Source organism: Carcharodon carcharias, chromosome 10 (assembly GCF_017639515.1).
Source record: "Carcharodon carcharias isolate sCarCar2 chromosome 10, sCarCar2.pri, whole genome shotgun sequence".
Classification (NCBI taxonomy): Eukaryota; Metazoa; Chordata; class Chondrichthyes; order Lamniformes; family Lamnidae; genus Carcharodon; species Carcharodon carcharias.
Window position 1 is genome coordinate 139,303,792 of NC_054476.1, and position 19,113 is coordinate 139,322,904.

The following is a 19,113-nucleotide window of genomic DNA, read 5'->3' on the forward strand; positions in this document are numbered from 1 at the left end:
TGTGGGAGTACCTACAGCACATGCACTGCAGCGATTCAAGAAGGCAGTTCACCACCACCTTCTCAGGGCAATAAGGGATGGGTAATAAATGCGGGCCCAACCAACAAAGCCCACATCCCGTGAATGAATTTTTAAAAAGTGTTTTTTGAGAATGTATTTGACCGGATAGATAAGGGGGAATCAGTATATGTAGTATATTTGGATTTTTAGAAGGCATTCAACAAAGTGCCAAAGAGGTTGCTGCACAAAGTTATAGTTTATGGGATTGGGGGTAATGTATTACTATGGATTGAGAATTGGTTAACAGACAGAAAATGGAAATTAGGAATAAATAAGTCATTTTCAGGATAGCAGAGGGTAACTATTGGGATATTGCAAAGATCAGCGCTTGGCCATCAACTATTTACAACCACATTGACTTGGATAAGGGGACTGAGTGCGACATATCCAACTTCACTGATGATAAAAAACTAGATAGGAAAGTAATCTTGAGAAGGATGCAAAGAGGCTGCGAAAGGATAAAAGCTGGTTAAATGAGTGGGTGAGCAGGTGGCTGATGGAGAATAATGTGGGGAAATGTATAATTATCCACTTTGGTGGGAAGAATGGAAAAACAGAATATTTTTGAAAAGGTGAAAGGCTAGTAAATGTTGGTACTCCAGAGGCGTTTGGGTGTCCTTCTACACAAATCACAAAAGCTCACGTTAGGAAAGCAAATGATATGTTGGCTTTTACTGCAAGGATGTTTTACAGTCATTGCATGGGGCTTTGATGAGACTATGTATGTCTCACTCAGTCCCTTTCTTCAACAGTTTTGGGCTCCTTATCCAAGGTAGGATGCATTTGCCTTGGCAGGGTGAGGAGGTGCCTTGAACGTTCACCAGATTGATCCCTGAGATGCCAGGGTCATTCTATGGGAAGAGATTAAGTGGAATAAGCTTTAATTCTATGGAGTTTAGATCTCACTATAAAGCCTTCGAGGGCTGTACAGGGTAGATGGTGAGAGGCTGTTTCTCCTGAAGAGAGAGGGAATTCCCACATAGGTATTATAATGTCAGGACCAAGGTTTGACCATTTAGGATTGAGTTGAGTAATTCTTTTTCCAGAAGGCTGTGAATCTTTGAAATTCTGTAACCCAGAAAGCTGTGGATACTCAGCCAATAAGCATATGCAAGACTTAGATCGATAGATTTTTGGGCTTGAACGGAATCCAGAGTTATGGAGTGAAGTTGATGATTCTTCATTGAATCGCTGAACAAGGTTTATGGCCCTTATAACCTACTACTGCTCCTGTTTCTTATGTTGTTATGTAATATTTGGTACTTTAATTCCTTGTGTTGTACTTTATTATACAAAATATTGTTACCCTGTGGTGAGTGACAGTAACGTGAGACTGTTGCACCCTGAAGAGGTAAAAAACCCTCTTGGATCAAGAATCCAATGTGATCTGGTCCTGTTACTGTCCTTTTCGGATTGGTAAGCTTTCCATGCCGACTGTCAACTTGGCCCCAATTGTTACAGTGAGGGTGACAAATGCAGCCCACCTGGAGATTGCATTAATGTTTGTAATGGGTGTGTTTGGGGAGTAATCTAGTCAATGAGAATGCAGTCGTCAATCCAGTGGCTGGTAGCTAGCAATGCCTTTTTTTTCTTATTATTCGTTCATGGGATATGGGCGTCACTGGTTAGGCCAGCATTTGTTTCCCATCCCTAAATGCATTTATTCAGAGGGCATTTAGGAATCCGCCACATTGCTGTGGGTCTGGAGTCACATGTAGACAGACCAAGTAAGGATTGCAAATTTCCCTCCCTGAAGGACATTACTCCACCAGATGGGTTTTTACAATAATCGACAATGGTTTCATCATCATCAGATATAATTCCAGATTTTATCGAATTCAAATTTCACCATCTGCCGTTGTGGGATTCAAACTGAGGTCCCCAGAATATTACTTTTGGTCTCTGGAGTATTAGTCCAGTGACAATACCACTACTTCCCTCAATTTTGGTTTGGTGTTCCTTGGGTCTCTGCTATCCGATATGCTTGTAGCATTTTATTGTAAATCCATCCACCCAAAAGGATCAAGATTCTGCTTTGAAAGCAGGGCAGTTAAACCCCTATAGAACCTGACATAGGAATATTTGCTAGAGATTATCTCCTGTGTCACTTTAGATGCAGTCAGATAGTCTGAAGATGTACTTTTGTCAAAACTTCTCATTTTCTTAATTGGTTTTGATGTCTGCAAACTGTGAATCAAAATATTGAGGTATTGACCACCTGAGGCCCATGGGTATTTCTAACTGAAATCCAATTGAGGCTTAAATGGTCCAATGAAAAGAGGCCTCCCCATACCAGCCAATCAGCCCCTTGACGATTACTTGTAAAAAATCTTAATTATGACCCATTCAACTGGGCGATCAATCACTTTTTTGATTCTCTTGAGTTCTGCAGTAGTTGGATTTTCCAAAAGGAAATCAAGCCATTTAACCTAATCAACCTGTGTCAGCATTTACTGTACCTGCCTTGTGTGCAAATAGTTCTAATCACATTTACTCCCCTGTTCCCACTATTATTGTTCACCCTTTGCTTTATCCATCAGTCTAATCTAACCTTGAACATTGACGTAGTTTCTAGCTTGATCACTAAAGCTGGAGGTGAATTTCACAGCCTCACACTCTTTGTGGAGTTTTTTATCAATAGGCTGAGAGCTGCTGACCTGATTTGTGTTGGAAGATGATGAAGGGGCATGAAAATATTTAGCCGCACAGATTAGGCAATTAAAAAGAAAAAGCTCCCATAAAGCCTGACTGATCTGGGCTGAGGAAGATGCCCGGATCCTATCTTCAGCCAGGGCACTGCATAGTTAGGGATGGGAGCTCCTGCTTCGGTTCACTTTCCAGTGATTCCTACTGAGAGGTGTGTGTGGGGAGGTTGTGAGGATTGGAATCTGGCCAAACTATGATGCATTTTGCGGGCCAGTGCCTGGTGTTACGAACATGTAGAATGACCAAGTGGGGCAATAGAACACCTATGGAACTTTCAGGTCAAACTCCTGCTGTCAACAGGGAGGGAAAATAAAAAGGAACGTGGGAGGATCTACTGAAGTGATGGTTGATTAATTGTGTCAGGAAAGACTCCCTTCACTGGATCCACAACATGGGGTTCTAAATTGTTTCTAAGTATCAGAGAGGATCTGATTTAATGCAAGTTTTCAGGTAGTCTTTGTGTAGGTTATTTTAATTTTTGAGGTGTACCATTTCAGGAATTAAACCAGCCCTGCTGGTGTTATTAAAATAACTGGCAGCAACTTGCTGACATCATTATGCCAGTTCCTAAATGGTTAACACTGCATTGCTTGAGGGTTTCAGCTGCAAACTGCTGTGAAATTGTATTCAGATGAGCTTTAAAAAGTTCTGTTTGGCCCATTTGGCAGCTACTTCTGAGGGAGAATCCAGGGCTGTATTACAACAGAGTCAGAATCCGATTGATGTCAGTGCAGATAATGTGAATGGACAGGGCGCTGAAGTGGGGGTGGAGCTGTCTGGCAGTTTTTCTGTAAGGATCAAGGTTTGGATTGTTCTCGGCCTGTGCTTAGTTCCCCCTCAGTTTTGTAACTGCAGTGGTATAGCCCAATGATCCACTCAATCTACTTGATGTGCTGCTGTAAGGACCAATGATGCAGGACTCTGTGGGATTACCTTGTCTGACCCTGCAGATTAGTGTGTGCTTGTGAGATAGAGACGTTCCTCAGGCTAGCTTGTGCAGCAGGATGACACAGTTTCCTGGAATATGTGCAGTGACAGGTCAAACAGCTGGTCTAAGGAGCTCAGTGACGCTGCTGCCTTTCTGCAGGCTGAAACTGTCTGTATTTTGGAGAGGGTAGGCACCAGCCTGACACCCATTTGTGAGTTGGGTGGACAGTACAGAGCTTTCTAGTAGCAAATGAAGATTCAGGTACGTTGCTGGCTGGGGTTTCCTCAGGCTGCTGGCAGCCCACGTTCCCCCTTCGCTGAAGGGTTGTTTGCTTCAAGCGAATTACTGCATTAGTTCAAGCTTAAGCTGTTTTAACTAGAGTGGATATTGTCTTAGCAAGAAAATATGAATAGATTTGGAGAGGGGAAGTGAGCAGAGTAAAAGAGCTTCTCAAAACACAGGAAATCAAGCTGTACACTTTTGAGTTTATGGTGGACTTTAATATCCCAGAGTGCTGTGTTCGACCCTCTTGATGCCTTGAACTGAAGCCTGTTGCCTTCATGTGCCAGCTCTGGTATTTGATGTCGGCTGTTGAGATTCAGCAATTGGTCAACAACTGACAGCAAAATGGAAACATATCATGGGAAAGGGGAAAGTTTGCACAGTTGCAAGTTTGATTCAGTTGGAGAGAAGCAGTCTAGTCAGGCTACTGCAGTTAGGAAGCAGTCATTTGTCACAAAAAACATCAAACTTTGTGCTTGTCCATGCATTCCTGCTAATCTTTTCAGAACAGTGTGTCTTCTACCACTTTCAAGTGCTGCTTTTATTCACCTTTTAAAACTACAGAAAGAAACTAATCGCTGTTTCATATCCAGCACATTCGGATTAGGTAGAATTTTTTAACATGTTGGAATATTTGAACTTTTCTAATCCTCAGAGTTGATAGTCGTGGCAGAGGGTATTAATTATTTATCCTGGGCATTGGGTTATGATCCAATCTCACATTTTCTTCATATTCAGGACTAAGGCTGAGTTTAGTTCTGAAAGGAACATTCCAGATAATGCTGCCGAGAAATTTGAGGCTGCTTTAGGTGTAAAATATAATTAGAACCTGTTGTAGGGCATGTAGACGAGTCTGTCTTTGACCCTTAGCAATGGTAAACTCATTCAAATTGCCAGGGTACTTACAGTTCCTTCCCTCCTTTATCAGATGGCCCAGCCCTTCACAACCCCATATAACAATCTGTAAAATGTGTATATGTAATACACTGAAAATTGTACGTTTGTTAAGTTTTAATAAGATAAAAAGGGATGTTCTGAGGAAAGCACCTGCTTAGAGTTGAGCTGTTTAAAATATTTGGTGATTGCTGCTGAGTTGTAATGGAACATCAATTTGTTCTGAAAACAAAGTTAAACAGAAGGCAATGAGTACTGGGAGTATGGTATCATGAATAGTCGATACTCATGGAATAAGCCTATGTTTTGCAAATTGCTCCATGTCTTACACCAGGAGGGAATAATTCTGCGAATTGATCATTATCTTACATACACATTTCTCATCAGCTGCTGTCCAGTGACAGCTGCAGGCTGCACGTCCTTCACAAAGGACCACCCTTTTCAATTTCTCCAATTGGTATAATACTTCTTAGCACCACATGAGGTGCCTATTCTGTCTGACTGGTCATTGGCACACTGCACTGAACTTAAAAGACCTGTACACAGGCAAGGTAGAGCCAGGGGCTTGGATCTCACCAAAACCCACTCCTGATTGGCACTTGCCAAACCTACAGCAAATGTCTTATTGATGTCAGCCACAAAAAAATCTTCAAAGACTGCAAATGAAGGTTATGGTACTTTTAGCATTTTGAGAAATTTATTGTCATTGAAGTTTAACAGTGACCGGTAGAAAATGGAACACGTTACCACAAGTTAGCATTGGAACCACTGTTTGAGGGAAAGGGGTAGTTAAAACCTCAGACAACCCTTCCCCCATACTCTTAATTAAGATCTTGCATGTTTTCAGTGCATTTTGAGTTTGTGTATCGGTATTTTAAGGAACTAAAAAAAAACCCAACCATCCCACTCCATGGCAAACATGAGTGTAGCTGTATTGCCCTTCATTTTCCAGGAGAGTGTTGTGTGCAGAGGGTTTAACACCCTCAGAGTGGGGCCACCTGAAGCTCAATCCCTATCTACATAGAACACATCTGCAGCTGCTTGCTAAATGTTTTGGGGGCTGTTTGTAGAATTACACACACCTCAAATATCCAACTTAATACCCATTGTTATGTGTGCTACCCGGTTGTAAACTCCAGTTGCATTTTGAAAGTTGCTGTTTGAAGTTTTTAAGAATATAGGACTGAGCAGCAGGAGTAGGCCGTTCTGACCTATGAGTCAGCTCTGCCATTTGATACGATTATGGTTGATCTGGTTGTGATTTGAACTCCACCTTTCTGTCTACCCACCCCCCCCAAATAACCCTTGGCTCCATTGTCAATCACAAATATATTTAACTCAGCCTTGAATAAATTCAGTGACCCAGCCTCCATTGCATTCTGGGGAAGAGAATTCCACAGACTAATGACCCTTTGAGAGAAAAAGTTCTCCTCATCTCAGCCTTAAAAGAAAACCTCTTATTCTTAAATTATGTCCCCTAGTTCTAATCTCCCCCATAAGCGGAAACATCTTCCCAGTATCTACCCTATCAAGTCCACTCAGTATCATATGTTCCAATAAAATCACCTCTCATTCTTCTAAACTCCAATGGGTATAGGCCCAACCTGATCAACTTTTTCTCGTAAGATAACCTCCTGTTAGAAAATTTACTGCTGGTGGAATAAATGGGACAAAAGCATCATGGATACAAAATTGGCTGAGTAATAGAAAACAGAGAGTAATGGTCAATGGATATTTTTCAGGCTGGACAAAGGTTTGTAGTGGAGTTCCCCAGGGATGAGTATTGGGACCCTTGCTTTTCCTGACATATATGATCTAGATCTTGGTGTGCCGGGGACAATTTCACAGTTTGCGGATGATACGAAGCTTGGAAGTGTTATAAGTTGCGAGGAGGACAGTGTAGAATTTCAAAAGGCCATAGACAAGATGGTGGAGTGGGCAGAAAGGTGGCAGATGAAATTGATGTGGAGAAGTGTGGGGTGATGCATTTTGGTAGGAACAACAGTGTCAGACAATATAAAATAAGGGGTGAAATTCTGAAGGGGGTGCAGGAGCAGAAAGACCTGAGTGTTTATGTGCATAGATCATTGAAGGTGGCAGGATAGCTGGAGAGAGCAGTTAATAAAGCATAATAGTATCCTGGACTTTATTAATAGGGGCATAGAGTACAAGAGCAAGGAGGTTATGCTGAATTTATTTAAAATACTCTTTAGACCTCAGCTGGAGTATTGTGTACAGTTCTGGGGGCCACATTATAGGAAGGCTGTGAACACATTGGAGAGAGCACAGTTGGGGTTTACAAGAATGGTTCTAGGGATGAGAAACTTCAGTTGTGAAGATAAATTAGAGAGATTGGGACTGTTCTCCTAGCAGAGACAAAGGCAAAGAGGAGATCTGATAGAGATGTTCAAAATCATGAGGTGGCTGGACAGAATAGATAGGGAGATAGATAGATCCTGCTTGTAAAAGGATCAAGATCGAGAGGGCACAGCTTTGAAGTGATTTGCAAAAGAAGCAAATGTGACGTGGTTTAGGTCCGAAATGCACTGCCTGGATGTGTGGTGGAGGCAGTTTCAATCAAGGCTTTCAAGAGGACATTGTTTCTATTCAAATAGATCTAATGTGTAGGGGTACGGGGAAAAGGCAGGGCAATTGCACCAGGTCATAATGCTCATTTGGAGAGCCAGTGCAGCCAATAAACACCGAGCATGGGGAAGCTTAAAAGAGGCAGAGTTTTACTAGTCAAGAGAGTATATTGTAGCCTTGGTACAGGCCTGCACCTAATCCAGCAGCTTTATAAATAAAGTTCGTTGTTCAACTAAAGAAGCCTCTCAGTAGTATATTTCTACATTTATCTTTTTCCTTTTGTAGACTACCTCCTCTTGACAACTTACTTCCCTACCTATCTTGGTGTCATCGGCAAATTTAGCTACCATACATTCAGTCTCTCCATCCAAAACATTGATGTAGATTGTAAATAGTTGAGACCCTAGCACTGATCCTATGGCACTCCATTAGTTACAGCTTGCCAACCTGAAAAAGACTCATTTATCCCTACTCTCTTCCTGTTAGCTAACCAATCCTTCATCCATGCTAATATGTTACCCCGTACACCATGTGCTCTTATCTTCTGTAGTAACCTTTGATGTGGCACCTTAACAAATGCCTTTTGAAATCCAAGCACACTACACCTACAGTTTCGCCTTTATCCACCTTGTTTGTTACTTACTCAAAAAACTCATGGTTAAACATGATTTCCCTTTCACAAATCATGTTGACTCTGGCTGATCCATTATAACTTTCTTAAATATAGATTCTAGCAATTGACTTATGACAGATGTTAGGCTAACTGGCCTGTAGCTTCCTACTTTCTGTCTCCTTTCCTCCTTGAATAAAGGTGTTACATTAGCTATTTTCCAACATGCTCAGACCCTTTCAGAATCTAAGGAATTATGGAAGATTCTAACCATTGCCTCTGCTGTCTCTTCAGCCACTTATTTTAAGACCTTATGATACAGGCCATCAGGTCCTAGGGACTTGTCAGTTTTTAGGTGTAATAGTTTTCCCAGCACCTTTTCCCTAGTGATGATGATTGTTTTCAGTTCCTCCCTCCCATTTACCTTTTGATTTTTAAGTATCTTTGGGTAATTTTCTAAGTCCTCTACTGTGAAGACAGATGCAAAATACATGTTCAATGCCTCCATCGTTATTTTGTTTTCCATTATCAATTCCTCAAACTCTTTTTCTAGAGGACACTAACTAAAGCACTAGTTTTAGTTACTCTTTTCCTTTTTAGATACTTGTAGAAACTCTTACTATCTGTTTTCATATTACTATTTAACTTTTCTCTCGTACTCAACTTTCTCCCTGTTTTTTAAGTCATTCTTTGCTGGTTCTTAAAATCTGACCAATCTTCTGACCTACCATTAAACTTTGCAGATTTGTTCAGTATTTCTTTCAGTTTGATACTATCCTTAACTTCCTGGTTCGGTAATGGATAATGCATCCTTCTCAAAGAGTCTTTTTTTCTCACTGGGATAAATCTTTGCTGAGAGCTATTAAATACCTGCTTAAAGTCTGCCACTGCATCTCTACTGTCTTACCTTTCAAGTTAGCTTCCCAATTCAATTTAGCCACTCTGCCTTCATATACTTTTAATTACCTTTAGGTTTAAGACACTACTCTTGGACCCACACTTTTCCCTTTCAAACTGAATGTGAAATTCTATCATGTTATGATTACTGTCACCTCAAGGCTCCTTTACCATGAGGTTATTGATTAAGCCTGTCTCATTGCGCATTACCAGGTCTAGAATAGCCTGCTCCCTGGTTGGCTGCAGAACATACTGCTCTAAGAAATTGTCCTGAATGTACTCTATGAACTCACCTTCCAGGCTATCTTCGCCAACCTGATTTGCCCGATCCACATGTAGATTAAAGTCACCCATGATCATTGGGGTACCTTTCTTACACACACTATTTATTTTTCCTGTATACTCTGTCCAACATAAGACCATAAGACATAAGAGCAGAAATTAGGCCATTCGGCCCATCGAGTCTGCTCTGCCATTCAATCATGACTGATAACTTTCTCAACCCCATTCTCTCACCTTCTCCCTGTACCCTTTGATCCCCTTACCAATCAAGAACCTATCTATCTTGGTCTTAAATACACTCAATGACCTGGCCTCCACAGCCTTCTGTGGCAATGAATTCCATAGATTCACCACTCTCTGGCTAAAGAAGTTTCTCCTCATCTCTGTTCTAAAAGGTCCTTCCTTTACTCTGAGGCTGTGCCCTCGGGTCCTAGTCTCTCCTACTAATGGAAACATCTTCCCCACGTCCAATCTATCCAGGCCTTTCAGTATTCTGTAAGTTTCAATCAGATCCCCCCTCATCCTTCTATATGCATCGCGTATAGACCTAGAGTCCTCAAACTTTCCTCATATGTTAAGCCTTTCATTCCTGGGATCATTCTTGTGAACCTCCTCTGGACCCTCTCCAGGGCCAGAACATCCTTCCTGAGATACAGGGCCCAAAATTGCTCACAATATTCTAAATGTGGTCTGACCAGAGCCTTATAAAGCCTCAGCTGCACATCCCTGATCTTATGTTCTAGTCCTCTCAAAATAAATGCCAACATTGCATTTGCCTTCCTAACTACCGACTCAACCTGCAAGTTAACCTTAAGAGAATCCTGGACTAGGACTCCCAAGTCCCTTTGCACTCCAGATTTCTGAATTCTCTCCCCATTTAGAAAATAGTTTATGCCTCTATTCTTCCTACCAAAGTGCATGACATTACATTTCCCCACATTGTATTCCACCTGCCACTTCTTTGCCCATTCTCCTAACCTGTCCAAATCCTTCTGCAGCCTCCCTGCCTCCTCAATACCTGTCCCTCCACCTATCTTTGTATCATCTGCAAACTTAGCCAGGATGCCCTCAGTTCCTTCATCTAGATCATTAGTGTATAAAGTGAAAAGTTGTGGTCCCAACACTGACCCCTGCAGAACTCCACTAGTCACCGGCTGCCATCCTGAGAAGGACCCCCTTATCCCCACACTGCCTCCTGCCAGACAGCCAATCTTCTATCCATGCTAGTACCTTGCCTCTAACACCATGGGCTCTTATCTTACTGAGCAGCCTCCAGTGCGGCACCTTGTCAAAGGCCTTCTGGAAGTCCAAGTAGATTACATCCATTGGCTCTCCTTTGTCTAACCTGCTTGTTACCTCCTCAAAGAATTCTAATAGATTTTTCAGGCATGACCTCCCCTTGATGAAACCATGCTGACTTTGCCCTATTTTACCATGCACTTCCAAGTATTCTGAAATTTCATCCTTAATAATGGACTCTAAAATCTTACCAACGACCGAGGTCAGGCTAATCGGCCTATAATTTCCTGTCTTTTGCCTCACTTCCTTCTTAAACAGGGGGGTTACATTAGTGATTTTCCAGTCCTCTGGGACCCTCCCTGACTCGAGTGATTCCTGAAAGATCACCACTAATGCTTCCACTATCTCTTCAGCTATCTCCTTCAGAACTCTGGGGTGTAATCCATCTGGTCCAGGTGATTTATCCGCCTTCAGACCTTTCAGTTTTCCTAGTACCTTCTTGGTAATGGCCACCATACTCACCTCTGCCCCCCGACTCTCTTGAATTTTGGGGATATTACTCGTGTGTTCCACTGTGAAGACTGATGCAAAGTACCTATTCAGTTCCTCTGCCACTTCTTTGTTCCCCACTACTACTTCTCCAGCGTCATTTTCCAGCGGCCCAATGTCCACTTTTGCCTCTCTCTTACCCTTTATATATCTAAAAAACCTCTTGCAATCTTCTTTTATATTACTGGCTAGTTTACCCTCATTTTTAATCTTCTCCCTCCTTATTTCTTTTTTAGTTGTCCTCTGTTGGTCTTTGTAGGCTTCCCATTCCCCTGGTTTCCCACTGTTCTTCGCTGCATTGTATGCTTTCTCTTTAGCTTTTCTGCTATCCCTGATTTCCCTTGTCAGCCATGGTTGCCTCGTTCTCCCTTTAGTATGCTTCTTCTTCCTAGGGATGAATTTTTGCTGTGTCTCCCAAATTACTCCCAGAAACTCCTGCCATTGCTGTTCCGTTGTCTTTCCTGTTAGGCTCATCTCCCAGTCAATTCTGGCCAGCTCCTCCCTCATGCCTCTGTAGTTGCCTTTATTCAACTCTAACACCGTTACATCTGATTCCAGCATTTTCCTCTCAAATTGCAGGGTAAATTCTATCATATTATGGTCACTTCCTCCTAAGGGTTCCTTCACCTTAAGCTCCCTTATCAAATCTGCCTCATTACATATCACTAAATCGAGAAGTGCCTGTTCCCTCGTGGGCTCCACCACAAGCTGCTCCAAAAAGCCATCTCGTAGACATTCCACAAATTCTGTTAGGGGTCCTAACAACTACTCCCACAAGTGACCTCCAACTTTTCCCTTTTCTTATTTTTACCCAAATTGACTCTACACCTTGCTGTTTCGAGCTAAGGTCATCTCTTACTACTGTACAAATGTCATGCCTAATTAACCGAGCTACTCTACCACCTTTTCCTAACTTCCTGTCTTTTCCAAATGTCAAATGCTGTTCAATGTTCAGGTCCCAACCTTGGTCATCTTGCAGCCATATCTCTGTGATCTGTCAGGTCACATATATTTATTTCCATTGATGCTAACAATTCGTCCATTTTATGACAAATGCTGTGCATATTCAGATACAGAGCCTTTAATTCTTCCTTTTTACCATTTTTGCAACATCTCACGTTATCTGCTGGTGCAATCATAAGTGTGTATGCTCTGTCCCTTCTGGCCACATTTTGGTTATCATTACCAAAATCACTGCCCTACTGTATTATCTTTTTTCTTTCCCTTTGATTTACTATATCTCCTCTCACATGATCCCTTCACCCCACTTTAGTTTTAAAGTCCCCTCTACAACACTATTTATATGACTCACCAGAACACTGGTCGCAGCATAGTTCAGGTGAAGACCATCCCAATGGCACAGCTCCTACTTTCCCCAGTATTGGTGCCAATGCCCCATGAATTGAAACTCATTTCCCCCACACCAATCTTTGAGTCACTCACTCAGCTCTAATTTTGTTTATCCTATGCCAATTTGCTCATGGCTCGGGTACTAATCCAGAGATTATTACCTCTGAGGCTCTGCTTTCTAATTTAGCTCCTAGCTGCTCGTACTGCCAAGCAGAACCTCTTTCCTGGTCCTATGTATGTCATTGATACCCACGTGGAGCATGACAACTGGCCCTTCCCTGTCCCACTGCAGGCTCCTCCTCAGCCCAAGCAGATGTGCCAAACCCTGGCACTGGGCAGACAACACAGCCTTCTGGACTCTCAATTTTGGCTGCATAGAACTGTGTCCATCCCCCTGACTATACTATCTCCTACGACTGAAGAAAGAGACTTTTTTTTTGTCGAAGCATTTTGTCTTTCTTGCATCAGGACAATTTGCAAGAAAATACCAATATCACAATATTATGACCACAGCAGATGTTAATTGCTGAACAAATCAAATCCCAGAGGGAAACTTGACTTATTTACCTTGATTTTTGTATTCTGAAAATGAGAAGAAAACGCAGTGACACAGTTGGGATTTTAATAATTTAAAGTAAAAATTTTATTTAGAAGAAAAGAATACTTAATCACACTAGACTGCATTTACACAATTGAAATTAATCTTACAAAACATTCCCCCCAAAAACTAAAATAAAAGTAAAATACTGCGGATGCTGGAAATTTAAGATAAAGAAAAAGAATGCTGGAAAAACTCTGCATGTCTGGCAGTATTGGTGGAGAGAGAAACAGAGTCAGTGTTTTGAGTCTGTATGACTCTTTCTTCATACTGACTCAAAACATTAACTCTGTTTCTCTCTCCACAGATGCTGCCAGATGTTCTGAGTTTTTCCAGCATTTTTTATCTTTATCCCCCAAAAGACTCCCTACTTGTACAGACCCACAAGTAAACACCTTGGCAGCACACCCTTATAAATGTTTAACTATAGAAATCCAGTAATATTACCCAAAGCAGACTGCTATAGTTTTAATAAAGGCATGCTACACAGCCTCTTAAACTCTCTTCTGCTCTGCTGTGGAAATCCAAGACTTCAGAACAAGACTGCTTTTTGCAGCCCAAGAGTTTTCTGGCTTGACTGGATGGCTGATTCAAACTGCATTTTCTCCCAGTCCAGGGCTGTTTCCAGGAGATCTTCCTCACATAGCCAACTGCCAACAACTAAGCCTTCCACAGTAACTTTGAAATACCTTTTTTCCCCTTTCATCTCGGGTTCCATTGTTCACATACTGATTTGAAACTCAAATCCTTCCAAATATAAAATCTTTCATGTTTCTATTTTGTTTCTGCTTTCAGGTCAATAAAATGTAATATGCCCTGTTTAGCCATGGAACTCCTGCAAGAAACAAACATGTTTCTTGTTACCTCTGACTTTCCTTTGATATTCAAACGAATTCTCAACTAAAAGTGCAAATGTTAGATTCAACCTGTTTACTTGTACTTCAAACCCACCATTGTATATCATTACAGATGCACAAACCTAATGCCTTTATCCTTTCATGTCTTAAACCTCCCAGACAGGGAGGTCTCAAGTAACTTTTCCCCAGCTTAATTAAATCATTTGTACACACATACAGCCTTCTTCACACACTGACACAATATTGCCCCAAAATATTTAAAAAGTAACATCCATTCTCTCTCACATATTTATACTGAATGAGAAGAAAGTGCTGATTGATAGTGTTGACATGGAGAATGCACCAGTTGATGATGACTGACAGTTAACTGCCAAGCATTGTTTGAAATTTAAACAGGCAGCTTGACTCTGGTCAAGGCATTGCCCTGAGGAATGAGTCAGTGAATGGCAATCACTTATTTTGTTTAGCTGAAACAGGTACAATGTATGTACATGTTCTTTCTGTTTGCAAAGAACAAGGCCTGTGTCTTAATATATGTAGCTTCCAGTACGCGCAAATGCGCCACAGTGCAAGCCTGACTGACTATCTTAAATTGGTTGTCAGCATAATTCTTAGCACACTGAGGATTATTTAGCAATCATTGTCCAATCGCAGAATCACATCAAATGTTGGACACTGTTTTGAGTTTTGCAAGCACAGGTTGGTTGGGTATGGCCCATACCTTGCCTGTTGCGAACAACAGAAGGGGCATGCTGTTTGATACAACTCGGCAGCCTTTGGGACGTACGGCCTACATACCTAGCATCACACTGGCACTGAAACTCATCCCACATTACTCACTTGTGTGATGGGCAGAACGTCTTCTTGGCTTGGTGGCAGCATCCTGTTAGTGGCAAATATGACTTATGTTGCTACTGCATAGTAGCAGCGTGAAACAACTTGCTTCGCCTGTTGCTCAAGTTTTTGAGATATCTTCCAGGATATTCTGAAGTAGGCTGACACTTTTTGGGGCCGAAAGTGACGGCCTTGGGCCTGGTTGTGAGTTTGTATTGTATACAGTGTGAAGTAAAGTGTTCTGATCAGGATAGCCATTATTCCACAGGATGTCTTTGAATGCGCCCTATTTCAGCATCAAACTTGTGTGCTCAGCACATGGTTCAGGCCCTATTTATGAGGTTGCCGATAAGGCCAATCTTATAGCGTGTGGAACTGTAAGAGTCTCAACGCGTGTATTGGCTAGTAAAGGTAGGCTTGTGTGAGACCATGGTAGAGAATCCCCTGGCAGTTTTCTCAACTAGTACGTCAAGGGAGGGGGTTCATTTGACTGCTCCATTTCAAAGGTGAATTTGAGTGCAGGATGGAGCCCATTAAGACAGGCAAGGAAATTATACATGCAGCTGTGGATTTAAATATATCAAATGTATCATCCACATATCAGAAATATGTATTGGGTAGGAGGTTGGGTGTCATTCCATCAAAGGCATATTTCTCATAGAACCAACAAAAAGATTTGAGAGTGCCAGGGCTAGAGGGGACCCCATGGCAACACCATCTATTTGGACATCCATGGTGTCATTAAAGCTGAACTCAACTGTGCAGGTTGCTGCATTCATAAGCTCAGTGAATACTGATTCACATAATGTTGCTTGGCCTGGACCGCTATGATATACTGCTGCAGCACAAGTATCCATGGCTTCCTTAGTGGAATATTGGTGAGTAGACTAGCAATATCAAGTGAGCACAAGGACACAGCATTGCTGTCGATATGCAAGTCCTGTATAGTCTTCGCAAATGTGAAGGAATCCTTCACCATGTATGTGGAAAACTTGGTCAAAACTGGTTGTAACAATTCGCCCAACCATTGGAAGCTATGTATACTAAAATACAGGCTCCTGTTTTTCACATACAGATAACATGTACACACTTGGTGCCTGTTTCAACGAAACAAAATAAATGACCACCATTTGCTGACTCATTGCCCAGGACAATGTCTTGACCAATCAGAGTCAAGCAGCCTGGTTTAAATTCCAAACAATGCTTGACAGTTAACTGTCAGTTACCATCAACAGGTGCATTCTCCATGGCAACACCTCTACCAATCAGAGTCCACTTGCCAGTCAATCAGACACTCTTTTCACACAGTATAAATGTGCTGTTTCTTGTGACATTAGTATTTTCCTGCAAATTATCCTGATGAATGCAAGAGGAAAAGCTTTGACAAAAAATCTCTTTTTTTCAGCAATGCTCAAGTGACTATTTTATCTCCTACTACCACTACATTCCTATTTATCCTCCCCCCACTTGAATGACTTCCTGTACCACAATGCCATACTCAGTTTGCTCATCCACCTCGCAGCTCGCACTCTCATCCATACAAGCTGCAAGAACTTTGACCCTGTTGACCAATTGCAAGGGCTGAGGCTCCTCCACCTCTACCTTCTCAATACCCATACCTGCCTCAGTCGCAGTTGCACCTTCCTGTTCCTGACTACTAACCAAATTAGATGACTCTAGCCTAGGAGATGTGACAGCATTTTGGAATAAAGTGTCTCAGTAACTTTTCCCCCCTCACTGATGCGACACAGTGTCCATAGCTCGACCTCCAGCTTGTTGATTCTGAGCCAAAGCTCTTCAAGATGCAGACACTTACTGTAGTTGTGGTTGCCCTGGATCACACTGAGGTCCATCAGGCACCACGTACTGCAGCCACAATTCATCACCTGCCATCTGTATTGTGTGTTAATTAATTTTGCTTAATTAATTTATTAGTGGTGGTAGGGTTTATTAATTATAAGTTACACTACTGCTAGAAAACCGTACTAATATAATGAAACCTTAGAATTACTAATAAATTACTTGTTTCGAAATTTGGACGAGATAAATACGCACCAATCAATCACTTACCTGTTTCCCTGTGACATCACACTTCGATTTCCTCAGAACGTGGCCGATCCACTCTGGAGCCACAGACTGGCTTAACCTCTTCTAAAAAGTGTCCCACTTTCCCCGCGCGCTGTTTTACAACGTGTCCCACTCTCCCCTCATGCTGTTTTACACAGTGTCCCATTCTCCTCTTGCACTGTTTTAAATTAAATTGGTCTGTTTTCTTGGAGCAGTCCTTTCCATAAGACCAGAAGAGTAGAAGTAGGCCATCTGGCCCATTGAGTCTGCTCTGCCATTCAATGAGATCATGGCTGACCTGATAATCCTTAACTCCATTTTCCTGCCTTTTCCCCATAACGCTTGATTTCCTTACTGATTAAAAGTCTGTCTATCTCATTCTTGAATCTACTTAACGACCCAGCCCCTACAGCCCTCTGTAGTAAACAATTCCACAGATTGACTACCCTCTGAGAGAAGAAATTCCTCCTCATCTCTGTTTTAAGTGGGCGACACCTTACTCTGAGATTATGTCCCCTGGTCCTAGACTCTCACACAAAGGGAAACAACCCTGACAAAGCCCCCTAAGAATCTTATATGTTTCAATAAGGTCGCCTCTCATTCTTCTAAACTCCAATGAGTATAGGCCCAACCTACTCAACCTCTCCTCATAAGAAAATCCCTCCATCCCTGGGATCAACCTGGTGAGCCTTCTCTGGACTGTCTCTAATGCCATCATATCTTTCCTTAGATAAGAGGACCAAAACTGTTCACAGTATTCTAGGAGTGGTCTAACTAGTGCCTTGTACAGTTTTAGCAAGACTTGCCTATTTTTATACTCCATTCCGTTTGAAATAAAGGCCAACATTCCCTTCGCCTTCCCTATTAACTGCTGAACTTGTATGCTAGCTTTTTGTGATTCGTGCACGAGGACCCCTAAATCCCTCTGTGTTGCCACTTTCTTCAGTCTTTCTCCACTTAAGTAATATTCAGCTCCTCTTTTCCTGCCAAAGTGCATAACCTCACATTTTCCACATTATATTCCACCTGCCATGTTTTTGCCCACTCACTTAACCTGTCTATATCCCTCTGTAGACTCTTTGTGTCATCCTCACGACTTGCCTCCCCACCTATAGTACATTCATTACCCTTCATCCAAGTCATTAATATATTGTAAATAATTGTAAATGACCCCCTTATCCCAACTCTCTGTCTTTCTATTAGTTAGCCCGTCCTCTATCCATGCTAATATACTACCCCCAACACCATAGGCACTTATCTTATTAAGTAGCCTTATGTGTGGTACCTTATTGAACGCCTTTTGGAAATCCATGTATATTAAATCTACTGGTTCCACTTTATCTATCCTGCTTGTTACTGCCTCAAAGAATCCTAATAAATTTGTCATGCATGATTTCCCTTTCATGAAGCCATGCTGACTCTGCTTGATTATATTATGTATTTCTAAATGTTCTGCTATTACACCCTTTATAATAGACTCTAACATTTTCCCAATGACAGATGTGAAGCTAACTTGCCTATCGTTACCTGTTTTTTGTCTCGCTTCCTTTTTGAATAAGAGTGTTACATTAGCAAATTTCCAATCCTGTGGGACTTTTCCAGATCTAACAGTTCTTGGAAGATTACTACCAGTGCACCCACTGTCTCTGCAGCTATTTCCTTTAATATCTGAGGATGCAACCCATCAGGTCCAGGTGATTTATTGGCCTTTAGGCCCATTAGTTTCCCTTGTACTGTTTTCTCTAGTGGTAGTTATTATATTTATTTCCTCCCCCTGCTTTTGCCCCAGGATTATTTAGTATTTTTGGAATGCTATTAGTGTTTTCTACCATGAAGACTGATAAAGTATTTATTCAACTCCTCTGCCATTTCCTGGTTCCTCATTATTATTTTCCCAGCCTCATTCCCTAAGGCGCCTATGTTCACTTTGGCCTCTCTTTTACTTTTTATATATTTAAAGAAGTTCTTACTGTCTGTTTTTATATTACTTGCTAGTTTACCCTCAAAGTTTATTTTCTCCTTCTATTATTTTTTTGGTCATCTTCTGTTGGTTTTTAAAACTTTTCCAATCCTCTGGCTTACCACTAATCTTTGCCACATTGTATGTTTTTTCTTTCACTTTGATACTATCCTTAACTTCCTTGGTTAACTGTGGTTGGTTTATCCCTTTCCTAGAATCCTTCTTCCTCACTGGGATATATCTTTATTGTGAGTTATGAACTATTTTCTTAAATGTCTGCCATTATTCATCAACTATGTTTTCTGCTAAACTCCTTTCTCAGTCCACTCTAACCAACTCTGCCCTCATTCCTTTGTAATTACCCTTATTTAAGTTTCCAAACTAAGTTTCTCACTCTCAAACTGAATGCTAAAT

General features: G+C 41.5%; 1 protein-coding gene across 12 annotated transcripts in view; it reads left to right on the top strand.

The window, feature by feature from the left end:
* The window catches only part of ncor1 (nuclear receptor corepressor 1), a 404,095-nt gene that overhangs the window by 161,026 nt on the left and 223,956 nt on the right, over positions 1-19,113 (top strand). Inside the window, exon 1 of one of the 12 annotated variants that reach the window (XM_041197145.1) lies at positions 3,802-3,955. The exons of the other annotated variants lie outside the window; for them this stretch is intronic. Coding sequence (XP_041053079.1) covers positions 3,944-3,955 — 12 coding nt within the window. The 5' untranslated portion in view covers positions 3,802-3,943. Of the gene's footprint in view, positions 1-3,801; positions 3,956-19,113 lie in introns of those variants that run through there. 12 annotated transcript variants of the gene reach the window in all.